Source organism: Hypomesus nipponensis, chromosome 23, assembly GCF_054491055.1.
Source record: "Hypomesus nipponensis isolate SF chromosome 23, ASM5449105v1, whole genome shotgun sequence".
NCBI classification, from domain to species: Eukaryota; Metazoa; Chordata; class Actinopteri; order Osmeriformes; family Osmeridae; genus Hypomesus; species Hypomesus nipponensis.
Genome location: NC_140383.1, coordinates 6,368,997 through 6,391,500, shown reverse-complemented (window position 1 = coordinate 6,391,500; position 22,504 = coordinate 6,368,997). Strand labels below are relative to the sequence as shown.

Below are 22,504 nucleotides of genomic sequence, written 5' to 3'. Positions count from 1 at the left end.
CACAGTGGAAACGTCTGACGGCTCGGGGGGGCGTTAATGAAGCCAGCTTGCACTAGGACCCCGTCAATATTTTCCTACCGGGCGCCATTCACACCAGTCAGCCAAGCCAGCCACCCACCGGGGCTGGGTTGGACAAAGGTGAGAGGTCAAGAGGGAGGGTAACGGATGTTGATACACTCGGCCTAACAGCCAGAGCCACTTCTCAGACACCGGGGGGGGGGGGGGGGGGGGGAGGGGTAGGCTGCACCCCTCCACCCTGACTGCCCAGAGACTTCGAGACCTCAACCCTTATCCAGGAAGTTGGACTCTGGAAGAGAAAAGAATACAAAGGTGTGGTGTTGGGGAGCTGTGGAAAAGATGTGAAATTACTGTCAATATTATTCCAACGACGGGAACCACCACCATGTGGCTTTCAGTGCTGCAGGGAGCTGATAATGTAAGTCCACAGCGTAAACAAAGGCTTTCAATCATGTCTGGGTCTGTATTGACCATATTTGACCCAGTTATCCAATTACTGAAGAGAATCACAAAGGCCGACGTCTCCATGGGGCTTATCAGAGCAACCTGAACATGGCATCCAGTCAGTGAGAAGTACACTACCTCAGTTTGGTCACCGTGCCAGGCCCACTACTCTCTCTATTATCTTTCACAGCCAGAGCTTCTACCCATAAATAATCACCAAGTAAAGACCTTATCCTGCACCCCCCCCCCCCCCCACACACACACCTCCCCCTGCCCCCCTCAGCCATCCTGGAGACCCCTCGTTCTCCGAGCTCTGTCATTTGAGGCGTTAATGTGCTGCAGGTTTGCGAAAACTGCCGGGGATTATTGTGTGAGGCATTCTGGGTAATGAGCACTCTGTCAGGGTCATTAGCGCCTCCACCTGATTGGTCGCAGGCTTTTGTTCCTGCGATTGACAGGCTGAAAGCCCAGAGCCTGGGGAGGGGTCAGGCAGCAGCATCCCCCCTCGCAGGCTTAAACACAGGCTCCAGCACGAGGCTGCGGTTTCGGGAGATGGGGAAGGAGGCTTGGTTGGGGGCTTGGGGGGGCTGGATAAGGTGCATTAGTTTTTTTGCGAAGGAGGGAGAGGGGGTGGGTGGTTATGAGGAATGGCAATGACTTGTGCCTCTCCGTCACAACACTACCATTCTCATCATGTCTCCCAGCTGGAGAGTCTGGGAGCGCTAGAACACCACCTCTGGCTCCATCACACCCCTTTGGTACCTCCCACTGCCTGGGACAAGTCCTGGCCCGGGTCCACACACACCCATTACCATCCGCACGCCTCGAGAATTGAAAGAGAGAAACTGAAATATAGAACGGCTTTGGAAAAATCCATCACTGACAATGAATGAAATTAATCCAGCCGGATCCGAGTAAAGCTAAAGAAGAAAAAAAAAAAAACAACATTAACTGAACTTGAGAAGGAAATGTTCCATTTTTACACAGACACGGCTGCGAGTGTTGGGGGATGATCGTCGACTTCTGGTCTAAACTGAAAAGCAGTAAAAACATCATTATCGGCTCAGTCACAAAGCAGAGCAGCAATCCATCAGTACTTCAGCCCCAGCCTCTGTCAGGCTATCTGACGGCCCCCATTATCATTCCTTACCACAGACTCCGCGCTAAACGCAACATTTTCATAAGCTCTTAATAGGCTCATTTATATTAACACTAATTAAACACAACCAATGAATTATTAATGTCAGGGACCTGACAGGGAGGAAGGAGATATGTGGGTCCGCTGGAAAAGGGAGGGAGAGGACAGACAGTGTTCTTAGCTAACGAGCAGCAGCATTAAACCCTCTACTATTATTTACTAATGATGAGCCTCGATTCTGCCTTGATGGCTGCATCGCTGTGTAATTAGCTCGCACATAAGGAGAGGTGCGGCCCTGCGTTAGTGGTGTGGGGGCTGTCGGAGTGAAATGATTGTTTAGACGAGATCTGGCTAATTGGTTAACAAGTGTGATGTCATGTTCGTGTGATGGAGACTGGAGAGAGGTCAGGACCTGACAGAATGACAGAGGTCGGTGAGAGGGAGAGGGCTTGAGGAATGGGAGGAGAGAGAGAGAGAGAGAGAAAAGAGAAAGATAGAGTGCTGAGGAGAGAGATAGAGAAAGAAAAATGGGGTGGAGAAATATAGACAGTGTTTCCCCTGTGTTGATTTTGTCGTGGCGGCCCGCCACGGCTAAATTTCTGCCGCCACGGTATCAGAAATAGGGGCTGTACAAGATTTTAGGCCGTCTATCAGCAGTGATTGTTAGAGTGCATGTCGGAGAATAGCAAGGACATACGCTTCACAGCGCAGTTGAGATTGCGTGTGTGCGTCCTTGAGAACTGTAAGTCGTATAACTTATGTTTTCAGTTCATTAAAGCCTGTTATTTTATTGGTCTACAGTTATTGCAAATTTAAGTTAACTGGTGATTTTCGTTGTTTGTATTCTTCCCCTGCTAGCATAATTGCATGCCTGTTGATTCGATAGCGATTGCTGCCCTTGCTCACGTTTGTATTTTAGGTGCATTATTATGCTGAAGTAGTTTTAATTAATAGTGGGTATATTATTATTATTTGCTACAGAATGCTTAGCCTATCAAGATCAAATGAAGCCGACAGTGTACATGCTTTCGAGTAACTCGATAGGCTAGGCTACTGACCATTTACAATAAGTTGTTACGTCAATTAGTAATTGGCAGCATATTTCTGCCATTTAGAACATACTTTAAGTAGCCTAACTGTATTGCTTTACGAAAATATATGTATACATATAGGACATATGTATATATATATAGGACAAAAATATATGCAATATATATAATGCATTTGTTATTAGACTTTTACATTAACCTACTCCAAAATATAGGGTTAGAACTTTATTTCGGCCGAGGGGGTCGGACAGACCTGCCCCCACTGCTAAAAACAATCCTAGGGCAAACACTGATAGAGTAGAACAGATTTGTTATTCGGAATATGGAAATGCCTTCTGTTTCAGCACGGTCACCAGACTCTGTTCTGCCGGCTGGATATGGTCATCTGTGCCAGATTCACACACACACACACAGCCCGTACTGCTGCTCCCCAGTCAGACAGGACCCCTGCTGAGTTGCTCAGAGTCCACCCTCCACCTACGCCAACTCTCTCTCTCCCAGGCAGGCAGGCAGGCTCAGCCGACAGACACAGCACACGGCGGCCTTCTACAGCAGCCCCAACAACATACTTCCACAAATGGCTAGTCGTATCTCTGCCTGGTTTAGCCTACGTGTGGGAGCCTCCACCAATCCTATGTTTTCACATGCTAGCGGGGGCGAACCAGCTGAACACTGCAGGAAGCATAAGCTATAACAGTAGAGGGGCCCGGAGAGGTGTGTGCTTCGGAAAGCAGAGGAGTGGGAGAGAACTGTGGGTCAGATGGCTGAGTGGTTAGGGAGACGGGCTGTTAGTCAGAAGGTTGTTGGTTCGATTCCCGGCCGTGTGCCAAATGACGTTGTGTCTTTGGGCAAGGCACTTCACCCTACTTGCCTCGGGGAGAATGTCCCTGTACTTTAAGTGTGCTCCGCCTCTGGACTCATCCCACCCAGCAGTCTCCATGGGAGGTTGTTTCCAGAGGATGCCCGTGGCACAGCTTCTGGTCCTCTCCACTTCCTCCTTATCACTCCATCGGGGGGGGGGGGGGGGGGCGGAAGAGGTGGGCCAATGCCAATGGCCTCCCCGCCGGGGGGTTCACGTGGCCTGGGTGGGCCCGGGTGGGAACCGGGGTCGGGGGAACCGAACGCCGGTCGCAGAGTTCTCTCCGTGGGAGTCCTGCAAATCCCATTGGACGGTGAGAGAGGAGAGCGAGCGCCGAGTGTGTTTGTCATTGGCTGCCTGGCGCCTGTGGCGTGGGTGAAAGGCGTCTGATTAGCCCTGATTAAAGGCTGCTTAAAGAGCAGCGTGGGGCCGAGCACTCCACCTCACAGTAATCAGGGACTGACATTATCATGCATAATGACATCAATTGAACTGATTAATTTCAACAGGCCTGCTAACTTGCTAATTCTCTTTGTCTTTGTTCGGTGTTTGTTAAAGACTGAAAGCGAGATGAAAAGGAGAATGGGCCTAAGAGTCTGGAGAGTGAGAAGAGAAGAGAACAGAAAGGTATAGAATGGAAGACAGAAAAAGAGAAAAACAGAGAGAAACGAGAAGAAGTGGGAGCAAAAGAGAGAGGGTGAGAACGAGAGCAACAGACAGGCAGAGACGGGCGGAGGGAGAGAGATAGAGAGATAGAGAGATAGAGAGAGAGAGAGAGAGAGAGAGAGAGAGAGAGAGAGAGAGAGAGAGAGAGAGAGAGAGAGAGAGAGAGAGAGAGAGAGAGAGAGAGAGAGAGAGAGAGAGAGAGAGAGAGAGAGAGAGAGAGAGAGAGAGAGAGAGAGAGAGAGAGAGAGAGAGAGAGAGAGAGAGAGAGAGAGAGAGAGAGAGAGAGAGAGAGAGAGAGAGAGAGAGAGCGAGCGAGCGAGAGAGAGAGAGAGAGAGAGAGAGAGAGAGAGAGAGAGAGAGAGAGAGAGAGAGAGAGAGAGAGAGACCAAAATAGAGAGACAGGACACTGAAATGGCAGGTTGAAGCTAGGAACCACTGCTGTGTGTTCTCTGCCTCCCCACAGAGCCTGAATCAGTGGCTGGCCTGGTGGCAGGATCCAAGCCCCCAGCTCTCAGCTCTGCCTCCCAATCAAAACCATGCTTTCTGAGGCAGGCCTGAAATCATTTCCCTGCTCCTTTGTCCTTCTCTGTAAGGCCCCGGAGAGGCGGGAGTAGCCAGCCGGCCCCTGCTGCCTCCTGCTGCCTCCTGCTGGCCCCTGCTGGCCCCTGCTGCCTCCGGCTGCCTCCGGCTGCCTCCGGCTGCCTCCTGCTGCCCCCTGCTGCTTCCTGCTGGCCCCTTGCTGCCTCCTGATGCCCCCTACTGCCTCCTACTGCCTCCTACTGCCTCCTGCTGCCTCCTGCTGCCCCCTGCAGCCTCCTGCTGGCCCCTGCTGGCCCCTGCTGCCCCCTGCTGCCTCCTGCTGGCCCCTGCTGCCCCCTGCTGCCTCCTGCTGGCCCCTGCTGTCCCCTGCTGCCTCCTGCTGCCTCCTGCTCGCCCCTGTTGTCCCCTGCTGCCTCCTGCCGGCCCCTGCTGCTTCCTGCTGCCTCCTGCTGCCTCCTGCTGCTTCCTGCTGCCCCCTGCTGCCCCCTGCTGCCTCCTGCGCTGACCTGCCGCCTTGCCGCCCTGCAGACCATCGATTTGTAACTCTCCATCGATACTTAACCATTTGGAACCCCCTGCACTTGGATGCGCTGAGGAAAAGAACCCACCCGGACTGAGAGAGCGGAACACGAGGTGGATTCATGAAGGGAGGTCTTGGGGGGGAGGGGGGAGCAGACAGCATGGTGGATTCATGAGGGGAGGTCTTGAGAGGGGGGGGGAGCAGACAGCATGGTGGATTCATGAGGGGAGGTCTTGAGAGGGGGGGGGGAGCAGACAGCATGGTGGATTCATGAGGGGAGGTCTTGAGAGGGGGGGGGGAGCAGACAGCATGGTGGATTCATGAGGGGAGGTCTTGAGAGGGGGGGGGGACACAGACAGCATGGTGGATTCAGAAGCCTTGGGAGGCGTAGAATGTATCTTCCACATTCTACGACAACCAGGCTCTTCTGAAGGACATCCTCTTTTGTGAGCTTCCAGGGAGGGAGGGGAGGGGGGGGAACAACAGCCGCTGACAATACAATCAGCGGAGAGAAAATGACTAGCTTACGTTCTGTCTGATTGGATGTGTCAACGTTTTGATGAGAATGTCCTATCAATGTCACCTGGAATACCCAGCGACGCGCTCCAAACACAAGACAACCGCCCACGTTAGAATACTTACTGTTGACCTGTTAGCATCCGAACTGTGACTGGGCTTTCTGAGTGTGTGTGTGTGTGTGTGTGTGTGTGTGTGTGTGTGTGTGTGTCACCGTGGGCATGGCTGGGTGGGTGATTGATTCTCGGTGTGGTCAGGCTGCCTGGCTGCTCCACTGTGTGATGAATGACTGCAGGATTTCATTAACCTTCTGAGCACACATCAATATTATTTAAACAACTAACTCTGTTTCTTTCCCCTCCATCACTGGCTAACCTTTTATAAACACAGGTTTGGGCTTGTAGGCTTAAATATCATATCAGGGACTGCACTAGAAGTATAATCAATCTGTAGGTAGATGAGGCTCACCAGATACAAACACTCCAAAGAGAATGCTTTGTATGAGCTGGATAAGATCCAGGGTTCAACTCCCAGTATCGCCAAATGTTTTCTGCTTTCTGTAAATCTCTCCTGTTCGTCTGCATCTACATCCCTCTGCTCTCAAACGGTACTCAAATCGGACCCCTCGTTTAATTGTCACATGTCCTACTGTGTTGTTTGAAAGGAGACGGCTCCCAGCAGACCGCCTGTGCTCGTGACAAGCTCTAGGGGGCACAAGAGGGCCAAGTGTCAACCACTTGATTGCATGTCCTTCAGTTGCAGTCTATCCTCCACAAACACCTCCCATTGCAGGCCCACGGACAGCCTCACAGTCGCCTCGCTCTGGTCATTAACACTGACGTCCAGGCGTGGCCCCAGTTGCTGTTCTAAAGCCGAGTACTGCCCGGAGACTTCTTCCAGACTTCCAATTCAATATGCAGCTCGCAGACTTATAACCTTATAATAATCAAATGAATATTTCAATGCATTCATTTCCTTTCCCGGTTTATGCTGAGAGAGACATTTGTAGCGCATCACTAGGGGCAACCAGAGTAAATTAGACTTTACACACATTATTACCACATGGGAGGAATCCGTTGCCTGTTAGGTGTGCGCACCCAAGGCAGGGGGGGGGGGGGGGGGGAGTGGTTTCAGTCAAGAAAGTGGAGCAGAAGTTTTCCTGTAATGAGTGTGTACTTGGTGTGGGTGTGTGTATGTGTGTGTATATATGAGTGTGTGTGAGTGTTATGTGTGTGTACGCATGTTGGGTAGGCCTTGGGGTGGTGATTGGGGTGAGGAAAGTGGAGCAGGACTTTCCCGTAGTGAGTGTGTCCCTGGTGTGTGTATGTGTGAGTGTGTGTTGACAAGTCTGCCCCCCCAACCATGGTGCTGCTCTGCCTCCCCCAGCTCCCAGACCCAGAGCCCTACAGCTGGGGCCACATGGCAGGGTGCTCCTTCATGCACAGACCTCCATCTTCCACTCCTCCACAACCTCCCAGCTTAACATCGTACATCCCTCATCTCTCAGCTCGTTCCAGCTTTTACAGCGTCAAAGTCCAGCGCACGTCACCCTGAGCACTATCCAGAGTGGGTGTGGCCACTTCACAAGACCAACACACACAGCCCCAGTTCGGCACTACAAATCCTTTTCAATTAGGGGCTATCTGCCATTCCTATGGAAGATGTTCTTTGGGCTGGAGGGCGAATCAATGAGGCACCGGTCCACAGGGACAGACAGAGAGGCGACCTGCCCTGGTCATCCATACAGCCATGGCTCTGTTATGGAGAGACACGGCCTGTTGTCATGTCTATCAGCTAAGCAGCCATAAACCATGCTGACTGCTGACACAAACCTGTCGGACAGGTCCCCTGACAGAAACACAACAACCCACGGATTCAAATCATGAGCAAAGTCCCTCTGATTGGCTCGTTCTCTCCACTCCTGGGAGGGGCTTGGCAGCTCGGTGTGGTTGCTAGGGTCAAAGGCAGGCTGGCGTTGTGTGACTGCAGTGTGGGAGAGAAGAGGACTAGATGGGCTGGGATTTGGAGCAGGAACGACACCAAACAACAGTGTTCGAGGAGGAGGATCTGAATCCATCACCGTGGGACAAACACAGAGGCAGGACGCCCAGGAGAGAGGACAGGTTATCCATCCACCAGCACCCAGGCCCCTGACCCAGAGAACGAGACAAACACTGACTGGAACAACTCTTGACGCGTTTGTAACAGTCCTCGCCATGGCAACACCACAACCGCCCCTCTGGGGAGCGGGAGGGGTGGAGTGTGTGTGTGTGTGTGTGTGTGGGACATCGCGCCCCAACACAGCCTTATTTGGTCATTTCCTGTTGACAGAGAGTGAGATCCTCACCAGAAATAACCCCTAGCTCTTATTCTGTGGACGTCTTCCTAGATCTCCACATATGAAGGGCCGGTCTGAAAAGATGACTGGCAGAAGAGGAGAGCAGCAGCTGGCTGTGTTGCCAGGGTAGATAAACCACAGACGTATTGTTAAGTAGACCAAACATCAAAGCTGTTTAAAGATGGCTGATCGTTTCTATGGCAAGTGCTCACTTTCGCATCAAAGCTCCCAAAACCGAGGACCAGAAGAAAAAAAAAAAAAAAAACTGGAGCTGATAGAATCAAATAACGGGATTGAGCCGGGTGCAGCCAGGGAAATGCAATACCAGCAATCTTCACTAGGGACTTTGCATCAAGCGGAGGAGCGAGGGCTGGTGGCTCGACACAAACACTGCATGTCCCAAGGCCTCATGACATCCCATAATAGCAGCTCCTCCAGCTACAAGTTTTCTGGCGACCCAGGCAGCAGCTAACAGGTTGTTCAGAGAACGAAGCCTCTACTGCAGGACTGTTGGTCTCACTGGAACTGACACAGCCCGAGGGGCCAGTGAGAGGACAACACCTTTTCCTTTAATACTGGGTTTGCGAGGCAGCAGATCGGAGCTCCAGTGACTGCCATCTCCCAGCCATGCCTAGTCTAACTACTGGGATTTTTTAATTAGTCTGCCGAAATCAAAAAGGCCTGGATCTGATAAAACCAAAAAAAGGCCCAACGTCAGAGGGATTAGATTAAGAGGAAAATGGCCCTTTGTGCTGTAGTTAGAGATGGTCTTACTACTTTTTGTCTGTGGGGGGTGGCTGGAGGGGGGGGGATCTTAAAGCCTTGCTCGTATCCTTGCAAAGCCACGTTCAGAATGCCAGGCCGTCCTCACAGGAACTAGACAACAGCACATGGAGCCCGGAGGGCGAGTTTTTTCGGTGGCCGTTTCATCTACAATGTTCTAGTGAAGCCAACTCAGTCAGAGAGAGGACAAGGCTTTGTTCCACAGTGGAAAAACCATGTTGACGTGTCGCATCAACAGTAGGGCTTAGTAAACAACCATGGAGGTCCCACGATCACCCGCTCGCCTGGCCCAGACCAGACCATCCCCAGAGACAGGGGAGGTACTCACCTTGTCCTTGTCCTCCACTAGGTCGCTTAGCACATCGTCAGGGTCCAGGATCCCCCCGTCACAATACTCCACATGGTGGGTCCGAACCAGGAAGTCACCCTCCTGCGCACAGGAAGTAGTCCGACATCAGCATCCTCATTTCAGTATGTCACACAATGTACTTCTCATCCAACACTTCCACATGAACTGAGTCACAGTCAAAACACAAAGCGGGCGAGGGAACTTGAGCACGCCAATGCTTTTTAACTCGACACCTGTGTCTGTGAGTGTAGCGCTTTATCTTCCAGTGTGATGTCTCTCACTATGTTTCATAGCGCTGACAGTATAGATAAGCAATACACGAGAACCACGAGTTGCTTCTCAGCGTTCCACTTCATAGACGGTTTCCTATTTGTTGACATAGCCTCCACAAACAAACAGTCCTCAAATACCCAGCCCTAGTCTTTCATTGCTGTTTGGCAGCCGCCCTGCATAATTAGCATAGTGTTTGGTTTGTATTGTATACTTGAGTCAGTCCTGAGTACAGTATACACACAGTGGGCCCACACAGCCCTGCCACGGCACACAGCTCAACCTTGAGGCCCTCCCGAGAGAATGCATGAGTTAAAGAATGACCTGGAACAAACACAAACTAACTAGAACTAGAACGCTTCTGTGTTCCCATGAAGACCCCCCCCCCCCCCCCCCGACCCTCTACCACTGTTGTTTATCCTCTGAGAAACTCTACAAAAGCAGAAGTGTTAAAGATTTGTGGTGACTGCAGGTTATCCGATAAGCAGAACTGGCAACCTAATCTCTCTAACTTATCTCATCAACTGGTTTGTGACACGGTCTATCTGAACGAAGATCTGGCTTGTGGATGTGGATCCCAGTGGTGACCCTGTGTTACCCTGGGGGCTACAGGGGAAGAGAGACCAGATAGGAGATAGAGACCAGATAGGAGATAGAGACCAGATAGGGAGATAGGAGATACTATTCCAGCCTAATTCCCATGTCGTTGATGAGAGACTGATGAGATTGGAGGGTAGCCTGATTCAACCGGCTTCATGACCATCCCCACTGCCGTTTCTCCCCAGCATGCACAGAGGAGAAACTGATATGATCTGAAGATCATGGATAAAGCACGGGAATCGCGTGACACTCTCAACGTAATCTGGGGTATTCTTAGGAACATGACCTAGTAACTAGTTCCTCTTCAAACGTATGAAAAACACACAGGCCCTGGGGTTTCTATCTCGTGTACACAGAACAGAACAGACAACACAATGAGGCCAGTTCCATGTCAGATCACCACTTCCCCTTCGGGAACCACATTAAAGTGATGTGTTAGCGCCATTAACTTTGCCCTGGCTCAGTTGAGTATACGTCTTGTTCTCCACACTGCTGTCATTAGAGCATAGGTTTCTCCAGTCCAGGTTCTCCAGTCATAACAGAAAGTGTGCGTGTTTGCGTGTGGCGTGTTCCTCTCTCATGTTGCATTGTGGGCCCACCAGACTCAATGAGGCAGCGTGGAGGGGCAATGAGCAGAGTGATGGTGCAGATCAGGCCAGACGGACTGACGGACGGAGGGGGTCTCCTGGCGTGTGACCGCACAGACAAGACCGCTTGGGAACCCAGAATAGCTGAATAATAAGGTCAATTTCCTGCTCAGGGCTGTCTAAGGTGGGGTGGGGGAGGGGGGGGGTGGGGGGGTCTCAGGCAGACATAGGGCAGACAGCAGGGTCTGGTAATGAACTGATGTTAATCAAACCGAGCAGTTAGCCTAGCCTAGCGTCATGGGTTGACAATGAACAGGATGGTGGACCGTAACGCTAATATCCCCCGTGTGACTCTGTGGGACAGATGCCAATGGTAATATCCCTGGTCTGCCTCTGTAGGATATGTCAGAGCTTCATTACCCTGCCTAACCTCATAACAGAGCCTCATAATAACGCGGTAATGACGATGATCATGATAATGATGATAATCATGGTAATAATGTAATAACAGACGCAGCAGCTAAACAATGAATCTCCTCCCCTGCTCCCTCCCAAGGCTTTCAGAGGCTATATTAAAAATATATTTTCCATTTTGCTTTGAAATGAGCCAACGCTATCTCCATTTCTATCATAATGTGTAGCCTATGATGACCAGAGTGAAATGAGGTGCTTCTCGACAAATGTTGGAGAGTAAATGAAGGTAATATTTCTCTGTATGGAGGGCACTGATATGACAAGGTGGGGGGCTGTGTGTGTGTGTGTGTGTGTGTGTGTGTGTGTGTGTGTATCAGAGCCTTAATGAGCTCAGGCAACAGACTGGAGAAAAAGACTCAGGTTTGCAGACGGCTCTCCTCTCTCCCCTCATTCGGCTTCTCTCCTCTCCTCGTGCAACCCCTCAGCATGCCCCCCCCCAACGGAGAGACACAGACAGACAAACATAGCAACAGACAAACAGAGACACAGACAGACAAACAGAGCAACAGACAAACAGAGACACAGACAGACAAACAGAGCAACAGACAAACAGAGACACAGACAGACAAACAGAGCAACAGACAAACAGAGACACAGACAGACAAACAGAGCAACAGACAAACAGAGACACAGACAGACAAACAGAGCAACAGACAAACAGAGACACAGACAGACAAACAGAGAAACAGACAGACCGAAACAGACAGAGTGCTGGAGGAAGAAGCCCAAGCCATAGCGCTGAGAGAGCTGTGGGGAGATACTGTGCTTGTCAGACACAATGACCCCGCTATAAAAGCAGAGTGTGGGCCGGGTCCCGTGTTAACTGCCTGAGAGGTGTGAGCTCTCCTAGTCCCTGGCCTGAAGCAGTATAGTAGAGACAGGCTCTGTCAGGGTGAAATAGGAGGGCTGACGCTGGCTGGACCCTCGCCAGACGTAGCCCGGCACAGAGTGAGGTAGATTCCATCAAAGCGAGCGAGAGACGGATTGGCTTGGCTGAGGTGATCCGCAAAAGGTGTTGTTACAGACAAGACAGGCAGACGTGAGTTATGGTCATGTCTGGCGCACTGTATATAGTTCTAAATTAACGACTGGGATGTTAAATGATCCCCCAAACACACCATTACACCGTCACACACACACACACACACGGACACCGTGTGAAACATCTTAGTCATAGCTCGACACACGCTGCGGTTCGGGAACAATGAGACCGTGAGCCGTGTTGTGTTGACTTGGCAGCTACATTCCACACGGCTACTTGAGCATTCGCCTCGTGTGGCACTCTCCTCCCGACGACACACTCGCTGACGTATAGCGGTCCTCCCTCCCCGGCTAATTGTTTATTTTCTGGCTCGCGGCCAGGCTTTTTCCGATGATATCAGCTCATTTGGCATGGCCAGCTCAGCATTCCGGCAGCTGGCATTCCAGAGCCCTAATGAAAAAGCAGCTCCCCTTCCTCCCGCCTCCATTGGTCTTCGTAATTAAGTGGCCCTTTTCAACCAGCTGATAACTTCCTGAGTGACCCCCCCCCCCCCCCCCCCTCTACCCCATCCCGCCCACTCCCTCCAACACTGCGTCTATCTCACTCCCTCACTCACTCAACCACCACCGCCTCCACCCCTGCCTCTGGAAGCTCCCAAATGAGGCACAACCATTTCTCTCTCCCGGTGCTGGGGAGGCTGACAGGTATTGACGGCGCCCCCCCCCCCCCCACACACACACACACTCCCAAACGTCTCCGCAGCTCTGGAGACCTGCTCCGTTTCACGGCAATCCAAACCCCCCCCTCCCCCCCGCCCCCCCCGTCTCTCCTGACTCCTCCCCCGTCAGGAGTGTCTGCCGTGACACTCCTAACACCTCCTTGAATACTTCAAACAAAGCGGCTGATAAATTGGTCTGCCAGCCTGAGTTAGATTCAGAGGCTGCTCTCCGCATTCTTGGGTCAAGCCCCCCCCCCACACCAGGTTTTAAAACGCAGTGCTGTGGCTGAGAGTGGGGGACCTGCACGAGACGTGACAGCCACACAACGCCGTTTTTAAAATGCCCCGAGTCGAGAGGGGAGATTAGAGCAACTAAATCTAGGCTGTTGCTTACTTCCCTTTAATCCTGCCACACATTAAACTCATAATTACACAGTCAGCCGCAGTGAAATACAGCAGATTAGCATAACAACAAATGAAAGGAACGCGGGCGAGTCTGACTTCAATAGGCGTGGATGAGATGGGGTAATTAGAGAGACCACTGTGTGTTCTATCCCCCTGAGATAACAGCATGGAGTCGTCACTCGCAGCTAAACACACTCTGTGCATGTACTGTACGCCTCTTAAAGGACTCCAGAACAACTTCCTACACAGTAGCAGCAGCAGGCCTGACACATCTCACTGTCCAAGTGGGTAGTGAACCTGCCGCACAGCCTTAGAGACAGGAGGCCTGGCTGCAAGTATACAGAGCCATAGGCTGTCCTACTTTCCCCTGAAGGAGAAGCGAATAACGGATATCTGTGTGGGTCACTGGGTCCACCTAGACTGCAGTGCAGTGGTTCCCTGCTACAGGGATCAAGCAAGAACCAGGCTAGGGGTGTGCGTGCATGGAATCGTCTAATGCCTGGCTATGGACAGTGAGTGCCAGGCATGAAACGTCACAGGGCTGCTTGACGAGCACACAGCCAGGCGCTGGCCCTCGTTGATGATCTGAGACAGAGCTGCTTTAGTAGCCTCCAGGCAGCCCGCTGGCACTGGGACAGTGAACGAGGCTGTAAAACAACAGCACTAGACCACTGAGTGATCCATTATACACTCTATTAAACGGATCTGTGCGCGCTGGCAGATGGGTGACACGGATAAGACATGATAAACTAGTAAATCGCACAGCGATAAGAATCCTTACCTGGCTAGACCACAGCCATGGTCATTTCTAACATATGTGCAGGGTTTTATTTCGTTTTTACATAGGCCGCTGAATGTGTGAATCGATAGGAGAGTTGATGTGCCAGCAAAGTGAATTCAACAGCTCAAGACGCACAAGTTTTCCTCAGCGCCATTGGACGTGAGCTCTTCACCACCCTCTAATATCAGCTTAGCTCATTCAAATGACAATATCAATGACACGTAATCCTCCTCAGAGTGTCATCATAGCTGAGGTAAATACTTCACGAGGGATGGGAGCGAGACAAGAGACATTGAGACACCCACATTAGTTCCACATCATCTGAGGATAATGGGGTCTAAATCAACTGAATTAACTAGCCGCTGTAATCTTACATTCGCCGGGTTCCACTGTGTGTTCCCTGGTAAGGCCTAATGAACAACACCCAGTCGTGCTGGAAACGTGGTTATCTCATCTCTCTGACTCGTAGCTCCAACATGACGGAGACGGGAGACGGGAGACGGGAGTGAAGCGAAGAGGTGTGGGACCACCAGACAGCTCAGCCCAGCACAGGTAGTTTCCCCCCAGCAGAGCTTTTCCTTTTCAACAGGAAACGGATCAACATAGGTCTAGATGGTCCATTACACGCATCATCAGCAGTAACAACACACATCCCAGAGCTCTCCCTGCACACAGCCCAACGCACGCCAACCTAGTGGTTGCTAATGTAACCTTGGCTTTGTGATAAGGCTATTAAACAAGTAACACAGTTTCGTACCATCGTGGGAGTTGCGTTAATAGAACTGTCTGGTCAGATCTGGTAGATCTACTTTAGTTAGTTCCTATGGGTAGAGATGGAAGGAGAGATGGAGGGAGAGATGGAGGTAGTGAAGGAAGGAGAGATGAAGGGAGAGATGGAGGTAGTGATGGAAGGAAAGATGGAGGGAGAAATGGACGGAGAAATGGAGGGAAAGATAAAAGGAAAGATGGAAGGAGAGATGGAGATAGATATGGAAGGATAAATACTATAGACGATTAGATGGAGGAGGGATGAAGGGAGAGATGGAGGGGAAGATGGAGGGACAGAGGTGGCTATCCCTGCAGGTTTAGCCTCTCTGCATCACAACTACAGCTCACAGATCAGTCAAGTTGCCCGCCTCCCAGTCACCACTACAATATATCAGAGAGAGACAGAGACAGAGACAGAGACAGAGACAGAGAGAGAGAGAGAGAGAGAGAGAGAGTCTTGCAGCTGTAGTCTGAATCAAATTCCTGCCAGCCCTGCAGGACAGCAGTGTGAGACTGTAAGGCTACCGTTTATTAAGGATAAAGGTTTTTGAATGAATGAGTCAAGGGGATCCGCTACTCTATCTCTCCACAGGAAAGAGAGAGAGAAAGACAGACAGAGAGGATTCAAGAGATTGCATATACGACTGGTGGTGTGCTTTTTAAATAATGGAGTCAATATTATGTGGGGCACTGAGAGGAGAGGCATCTCTGATAGGGGTCGAAGGGGTCATTTCCCTGGAGACCAAGGAATCTGAGAGAATCATAAAAGTAATTTGCATTTAACACTGAAGAATGATGGAACAACTCACACCTGCCCTGTCTATCATTGCTCCCTATATATATAAAATCTGCTTAAAATTTAATACAGCAATTATTGCAACTTAGACCATCATTGCTTTGCTAATTTCCCCAAGACCTTGAAAAGAAACCCGAATTGGATATCAGAGAATAGTGTGCTGTACATTTTCCATTCATGTTTTGGGGCAAAAATTTGCCTTGAATTTAATTTCAATCCGCATGAATTGAAGTACCACCTCATTAGTTATTCAAGGAACATTGCTATTTGCGGTCAAAATATGTATTTAAGTTATTCATGTACTGACATACCTGTTCCAACAGTTTTCTATATCTCTGTGTGGCTTGTTGAATCAGATCCCGGACTGTCCATCCCTCTTTGCATGGGACGACGACACCGGTCCTACCGAACGTCACCGTTACTTTCATGGCACCTCTTCATCCAACACGCACTGGGCCTTTGGAATTCTGATGATGAAAACCTTGCTTCCTCCAGCTGCTTATCCCCCGACTGCGTACTTTTGCAGTCAGCATCAACAGGTGTCAGATACAACACACAGTGTCTACTGATTCCTGGCCTATGTAAAAAAAAAAAAGAAGTGATCTCAAGTATCTGTATTCGTACTTCAATATTCCACAGGTCTACCTTTACGTCAAACTAGACGCTTGGATGAAAGCAAGCTTGCCCAGCTAGCTATAGCATCATTTGATGTTGGAAAGCAGGTTGCTAACTAGCTATCTTGATATACAGATACTAACTACAAGCAGTATTGGCTTTGTTACTGGATAACAAAAATTACTTTAGAGACGCAACGAATACGTATAAAGCAACTCAGAACTAGCTAGCAAACCAAGATAAGTTGTTTTCGTACCTCTTAAATTAAGTTTGTTAACTCAGCTAACTTTGTTTGCTAGCATGCTATAAGCTAACTGATAGCAACTTAGCCAGCTAGCTGAACTTTGAGATGATGGATACTGGCATCGGACATCACTTTTCCATACGTGTTTCCCCTACACGGAATTCCTCTTTTTCCAAACGACCAAGACCAACTTCTCGTCTCTATATTCCAAATTTCAACATATCATTGATTAAACTCATAAAACGAAGGTTGATGACAGGCTGGTGTCTTTCACATTCCTGGCCAGTTCCTGACCAGAGGTGTTCAGTTCCTGACCAACTCGCTGTATTCGAAACTTTGCATTCACTTTTTTTAAAGGGACAGTGCACCAATTCGAAAGCGAGTGCACATACATTTGAAGTTACTGCAAATCAATGGTCTAGTTTCCAGAGCCTTTTCAACATCAAAAGGATATTACAGCTTAAGTAGGGAGAGGATCTTGCCTTTATAATTAAATACAAAAACGTATGCAGATGTAGCCGAACTGCTAATTGATGGGCTCCATTTATTTTCTGGGTCATTGAATTCCAACTCTCCTAATGAGCCCCTGAAGAGAATGGGCTTTGTGCATGTGTGCAATTTTTTCTGACTATACGTTGGAATTGCATTTAAATAGTAATTTATGAATTTGGGATAGAGTGTAGCTTTGATTATCACAAAGAAGTTGTTGAAAGTTATTTTGAAAAGCTACCTTTTTAAAGTATGTTTTATTAAAGTGAACTCAAACAGAATTAGCTCTGCATTGGACACAGAATTCAAATGTAAATGCATTTCTTAAACTTCCACCATTTTTGTAATGTGAGCAAAACATTTTAAAAGAAGAAAAGAAAGCCACTTTAGGTCATTATCATGTGTGTTGCAGAGGTTCGCTGATCGCTATTTCAATTTTCTTTCTCCGAGCTCTTGATGGATCAGTCGTCATTCCAACCTTTCTTTAGACTGGCCATTCTCCATAGTGTTCCACTCTTTCCTCTGTCTCTCTTTCAACTTGGTTCATTCTTATTCCCTTTCAGCACTCAGCCATTGTCCAACAGCTCTTCTCCTGGGGGGGTGTCCTCTTTTCTGTCTAGGTTGAACAGGAAGATAGAGGGCTTGAATATTAAACGTTTATTGTCATGGTTGAACTCTAAATCGTCAGTGTTTTTGTTTCCTTGTTTACAAGTTCCATGTCCCTCTCAGCCCTACCTGTTTCCCCACCTCCTCCTCCAGTGATTCTGTTTCCCTGCCTCACCATTCAATTGCCAACAATTATCGGCTCATCAGCTTCACCATTTGTTCTCCATTAGATCCTGTGTTATTTAGAACATTCTTTCTCCTTTAGTTTTTTATCAAATGGTTGTATTTGTTACCAGAGCTAAAGTTCTTTGCCTACCTGTTATGGGTTGCTCTTCTTGAGTTAACAAACACCACACTGACAAGAAACACTTTTGAGTCTTACTACCGTTAAATTATCCACTTATTGCACATTGCGATTCTACGTTGACTCTTGATTGACTGTATAAATGTGTATAAATGTAAAGAACATTTAAGGATGTACTGCGGAATCAATTCTGACAAATCTTTCATGCTTGAACATTGTTTGTGCTGCCATCTTACCTGACCCCAACACTGAGATACAAAATCCTGCTAACACATCTGTCTGGTCCATATGGTTGCTCAGCGCCCCATATGGTGCATGCCTATCCTCAGCAAGCCTGCTCTCTGTGCTCTGCTCTCCTGGTTCATTACAAACCGTTGTAAACGGTTGTGAACCTGGTGGGTGTGAATGCATCCCTGCTGTTGGGCAGGTGGAGGAGAAGACCGGGGAAACTTATCAATATGCCTGCTGGACATGTTCTCTGCTGAGAGTCACAGCAGGTGGGAGGCGATCATCGGTAAAGGCAGACCTCTTTAGGTGCAGTGAACCCCAGACAACCATGCCCCCAATATTAGGTTGTCAGCCTGGAGTAATCTGCACTCTCATCCAATTTCCCCATCCACTTCTATCCATCTTCCCCTTCTGAACTTCAGCTATTCAAACTAACATCTTTGTTATGGGGAGATCCACATACAAGATATTGTTCATGAAATGTCAATAGAAAGACATTGACAGAGTTCTGTGGTATTGTTAGTTGCAGGGCTCATTGAAAGCTGTGGGTCTCACTGTTTGAGGCTGTGGCAACCAGGGACAGCAATCAATACTGTCACTTCTATGGGCAGAGATTTCCATCAGCTGTTTTCAGCCACAGTCACACTTACATTTCTTCCCTCTGTGTGAAGACGAGACCCTGTCGATATCGTCGGCCCCTGCCAGGTCTTGCTTTTACTGAAGCCTAAACCCACCACTGCCTTTTCACCCATTTCTAACCTACATTGTTCACTGTACAGTATGTTTTTTTGGCACTTTGCCTGTGTGTGGGGGTGTTGTGTGTTGTCTCATGTCGTCTTGGTCTTGTATTATAATATACTGTGGTGAAAAATAGCAACAAGATTTTGATTTTAGTGAAGAATCTATTATTTATATTCTGAAAGAAATTCTAACTGGGACCTTTCACCTTTGACTCAACCATAGTTGTTGTGTATCTCATATCTCGGTACACATGGGTTAGATCCATGGTGAAAAGAATCTCAATAGCCGTAGCTAAAGGCACAGCTCAGAATGATCAACTTCACATTTGTGTGAGGAAAGGAAAGGTCACTGAAATGCAAGGAACTAGAAAATAATGATTTGTCATAGAAATGCTTCAGAATACAATGTCATTAGTTTCACTTCTGCTTACACAATGGGCATAAGTATAGGACAGCTGTTTGCATAGTACAGAGCAATGCGGTTGGCCATATATCAGTCAGGGGGTAATGCTTATGTCACTCCACATAAATCATATATAATTTCACTCATTTCTTCCACTCTTTGCTAAGCACTGGTGTAACATTTCCTGGTTCCTTCAACAGAGTATTTCATTTCACACTAGCACCTTACTTCAGATCCATTAACTCAACAGTGACTATTCAACAGCTGAGGCTAGGAAATCTCACGACAGTGCCTCAGCTTACCTTAATCAGTAAGGCTTCATACCTGTCTCATTACTCAGTCTCGCAAGTTGAAATAGACACTTGTGAAATTTCAAAGTTCACACCTTGCTACATTTCTCAAAAGGTGTTGATGAAGAGTTATAATTACAGAGAGGATGACAGTGCACCTGCAGGGACAGACCTCCACCTAATAGTTCAATTTGCACTCTCTGACACTTCCCATAGCTTCGGCTCCTGACACAGGCAGGAAGTGAAGGTGAAACGAATTGTTTGTTAATTCAGAGGGAGTGAATTTGAAACAAGTATGTGTAAATGCTTTGTTGGAAAAAATGTATGTAGTTACGAAAGATCTATTGAGCGTTACTCAGAACCCATGACCACCCTACAGGTTACAAAACGACACCATGTTCTTACCTTTGGAATCAAGGGTTGTTGAAATGTAGTAGAGACCAAGCCAAAGCTTGGATTATCCACCATTATAGACCTGTATGATAACCACTGTGTCGTTTGTATTTCAAAGGGTAGGGTAGGCTGTGCCTGCAGCTATTCATGGCTTTCATTATGCCTGTAAATGTGGTCAGAGGAGCAGAGGTGAGGCTGTGTGATTCCCTGGGTCTGGAAGATCAGCCAGAAAATCTGGGAGCCAGAAATGAATCAGTGACTCCAGGGGTCACCCTCTCACCGTCTCCATCTCTGCATCTCTGTCTTTCTCCCTCCCTCTCTTTCTCCCTCTCTCTCTCATTATTCTCAATCTCCCTCTCATCCTCTCTCTTTCTCTCTCTTTTTCTCTATCGCTCTCTCACACTCACACACTTTCTATATTTCTTTCTCTTTATCTACACAAATATAAGACAGAGAGCAATTTACCCTCTCTTCATGAAAAGGATGAGAGTGGTGTGTGATGATTCTTCATGGAAGGAAGAGAAATCCCCCAGCTCCATGCTCTATAAAGAGGCAGCATGGTGTTCATCCTCTGACAGACAGGCTTCCAGATGAGATGGCGTTTCTAACACCAAACACACTCAATTATACTATGTAAATGATCTCATTTCATATCCATAACTATCCTGGCCAACAGCTTGACCTCTCCTCGTCACACTAAAAAAATTGTCTTTCCTGTTCACATGAATATAAATGCTTGCAAAAAAAAATGTTTTGCTTCTTGGAAATTGCTTGAATAGACTTTGCCGGAGGCATTATCATTTATTGAAATGCAGTAGATCTAAAGGGGAGATTGATCAGCTCAAGCAGGTTGTAGCCCTGCAGTGAATGTGTCAGCTGAGTGATGAAGGGGCTGTGGAGGGAGACCTGTCTGGTCCTGCTTTCAGCCAATCAGCTCCTTACACCAGCAGCCCATCATGGGATCCCATCATGGGAGCTCATCATGGGAGCTCATCATGGGGCCCAGGTGTTACAGCAGTTCCAGGGTCGGTTCTGAACAGAACGCTGGAGCTCAGAACACCAGAAAACTCAATATCTCTCACCTGTTACAACACCCATCCCCATCCACACCCATCCATACTTGTCTCAGTCCATCCATCCATCGCTTTGTCAGTCCTGCCTCGTGATTCATGCTTCAGTGCAAGCATGTTACCATGGTTACATTCACTTAAATTTCACTTCTCTCTCTTGTACTCAAGCCTTTTATGGTTTTCCATATCAGAGTATGGGAGATACCAATGTTAAAAGCTTACCTACTCCACCGTATGTGCGCTCTGTAGGGAAAGCAACTGAACAGCTGGTGAAGCAGAGTTGGGCTCCACAACCACCAACTAAAGAAGGAATAGATAGAATAAACAAATGTTTTTCTCTCTCTTTTTCCCTCTCGCTGTCCCTCTCTTTCTCTATTTTTCTTGCTGTTTTTCTTTCTTACAATCATTCTGGAGTAACGCATGACTCAATCTTCTTCTCCTTGTGGTAAACACTGCCCCCTACAGATAGCTCAAGTGTACTATGTTGTAAAAACAAATACAATTCTGGAGTCTTTTTTCAAAAGGTGGGATGCTGAGGGACTGGTCTGCAACAGTCTAGTGACCCAGATGGAGATCTGAACTAACAGGAACATGTGTTTAACGGCGGTCCTCACACAAGACTCGGAGAAGACAAAAACAAGAAAAAAAAACTGAGACCGTAGCAATCATTAAAAGTGTAAATGAATCCAGCGGCTGTCGTTGGAACCTTGTTATGGTGTTATTTCTCACCTTGCATTCCCCTGCTGAGGACAGAGCTATTTTGAGACATGGTGATTATTTGTTGAATAGAAGAAGAAAGAGAAGAAGACACATTCACATCCTGAACACTGTATATAGTGCACCGTGTCGGAGAAGCAATACCTAGAATGTTTACAGTATCGCTGGTTCAGATTATATAACAAATGGATTAAACATATGACTAAAGAAATCATTGTTCAGAGGACATGCAAAATGTTTAATAGGCTGCATTGTTATGTTGCTGTAAATAAAACAATGAGCCACACCCTATCTGTACTGTACTGTACACAATCAGAGACATGCAAAGCATTCCATGTCACATATCCTGTGATTCCCTCTATCTCAGTCCCAGTTTTTATAGCTAAGAAAACGACTTGTCATCCTGCTGTAACTGCTGACACTCACCTTCCCTCTGCACCAAAGTATGTTTGAGTTGAGGGGTTAGGGGACCCCAACTTCGCAAGCTTTCAACACTGCACACTTAAGGCTGCACAGAACCAGTCCCTACCAGAAAGGTTTCTTTTTTCTATAAATATATATGGAGAGTGAGATAAAATGTCACCCTGCCAATATTTCCGTGAGGGCTGAGTGAACTTCTTAACCTGACATAGTGAGAGGAAGGTATTGCAGCCCAGCACTCTTAAATTGAATTTTCTGCTGGCCTCGGTCAAACAGGTCATAGGACCGTGCAGTTGGAGAAAATCTATTTCATTTGGCATGCAGGTCAGCTTTCGTCTCAAACTTTGACAACGACACTGATTCTGACCTTTTTTTTCCTGGGAA

General features: G+C 48.2%; 1 protein-coding gene across 5 annotated transcripts in view; it reads right to left on the bottom strand.

The window, feature by feature from the left end:
* pard3bb (par-3 family cell polarity regulator beta b) overlaps nt 1-16,778 on the bottom strand; it is a 148,667-nt gene extending 131,889 nt beyond the window's left edge. For all 5 annotated transcript variants that reach the window (XM_084688631.1, XM_084688634.1, XM_084688632.1 and 2 more), the window contains exons 1-3: nt 16,473-16,778; nt 15,913-16,178; nt 9,200-9,301 (exon numbers count right to left, since the gene is read on the bottom strand). In XM_084688631.1, coding sequence (XP_084544757.1) covers nt 9,200-9,301; nt 15,913-16,029 — 219 coding nt within the window. In that variant the 5' untranslated portion in view covers nt 16,030-16,178; nt 16,473-16,778. The remainder of the gene's footprint in view (nt 1-9,199; nt 9,302-15,912; nt 16,179-16,472) is intronic.
* Nucleotides 16,779-22,504: the final 5,726 nt, after the last annotated feature.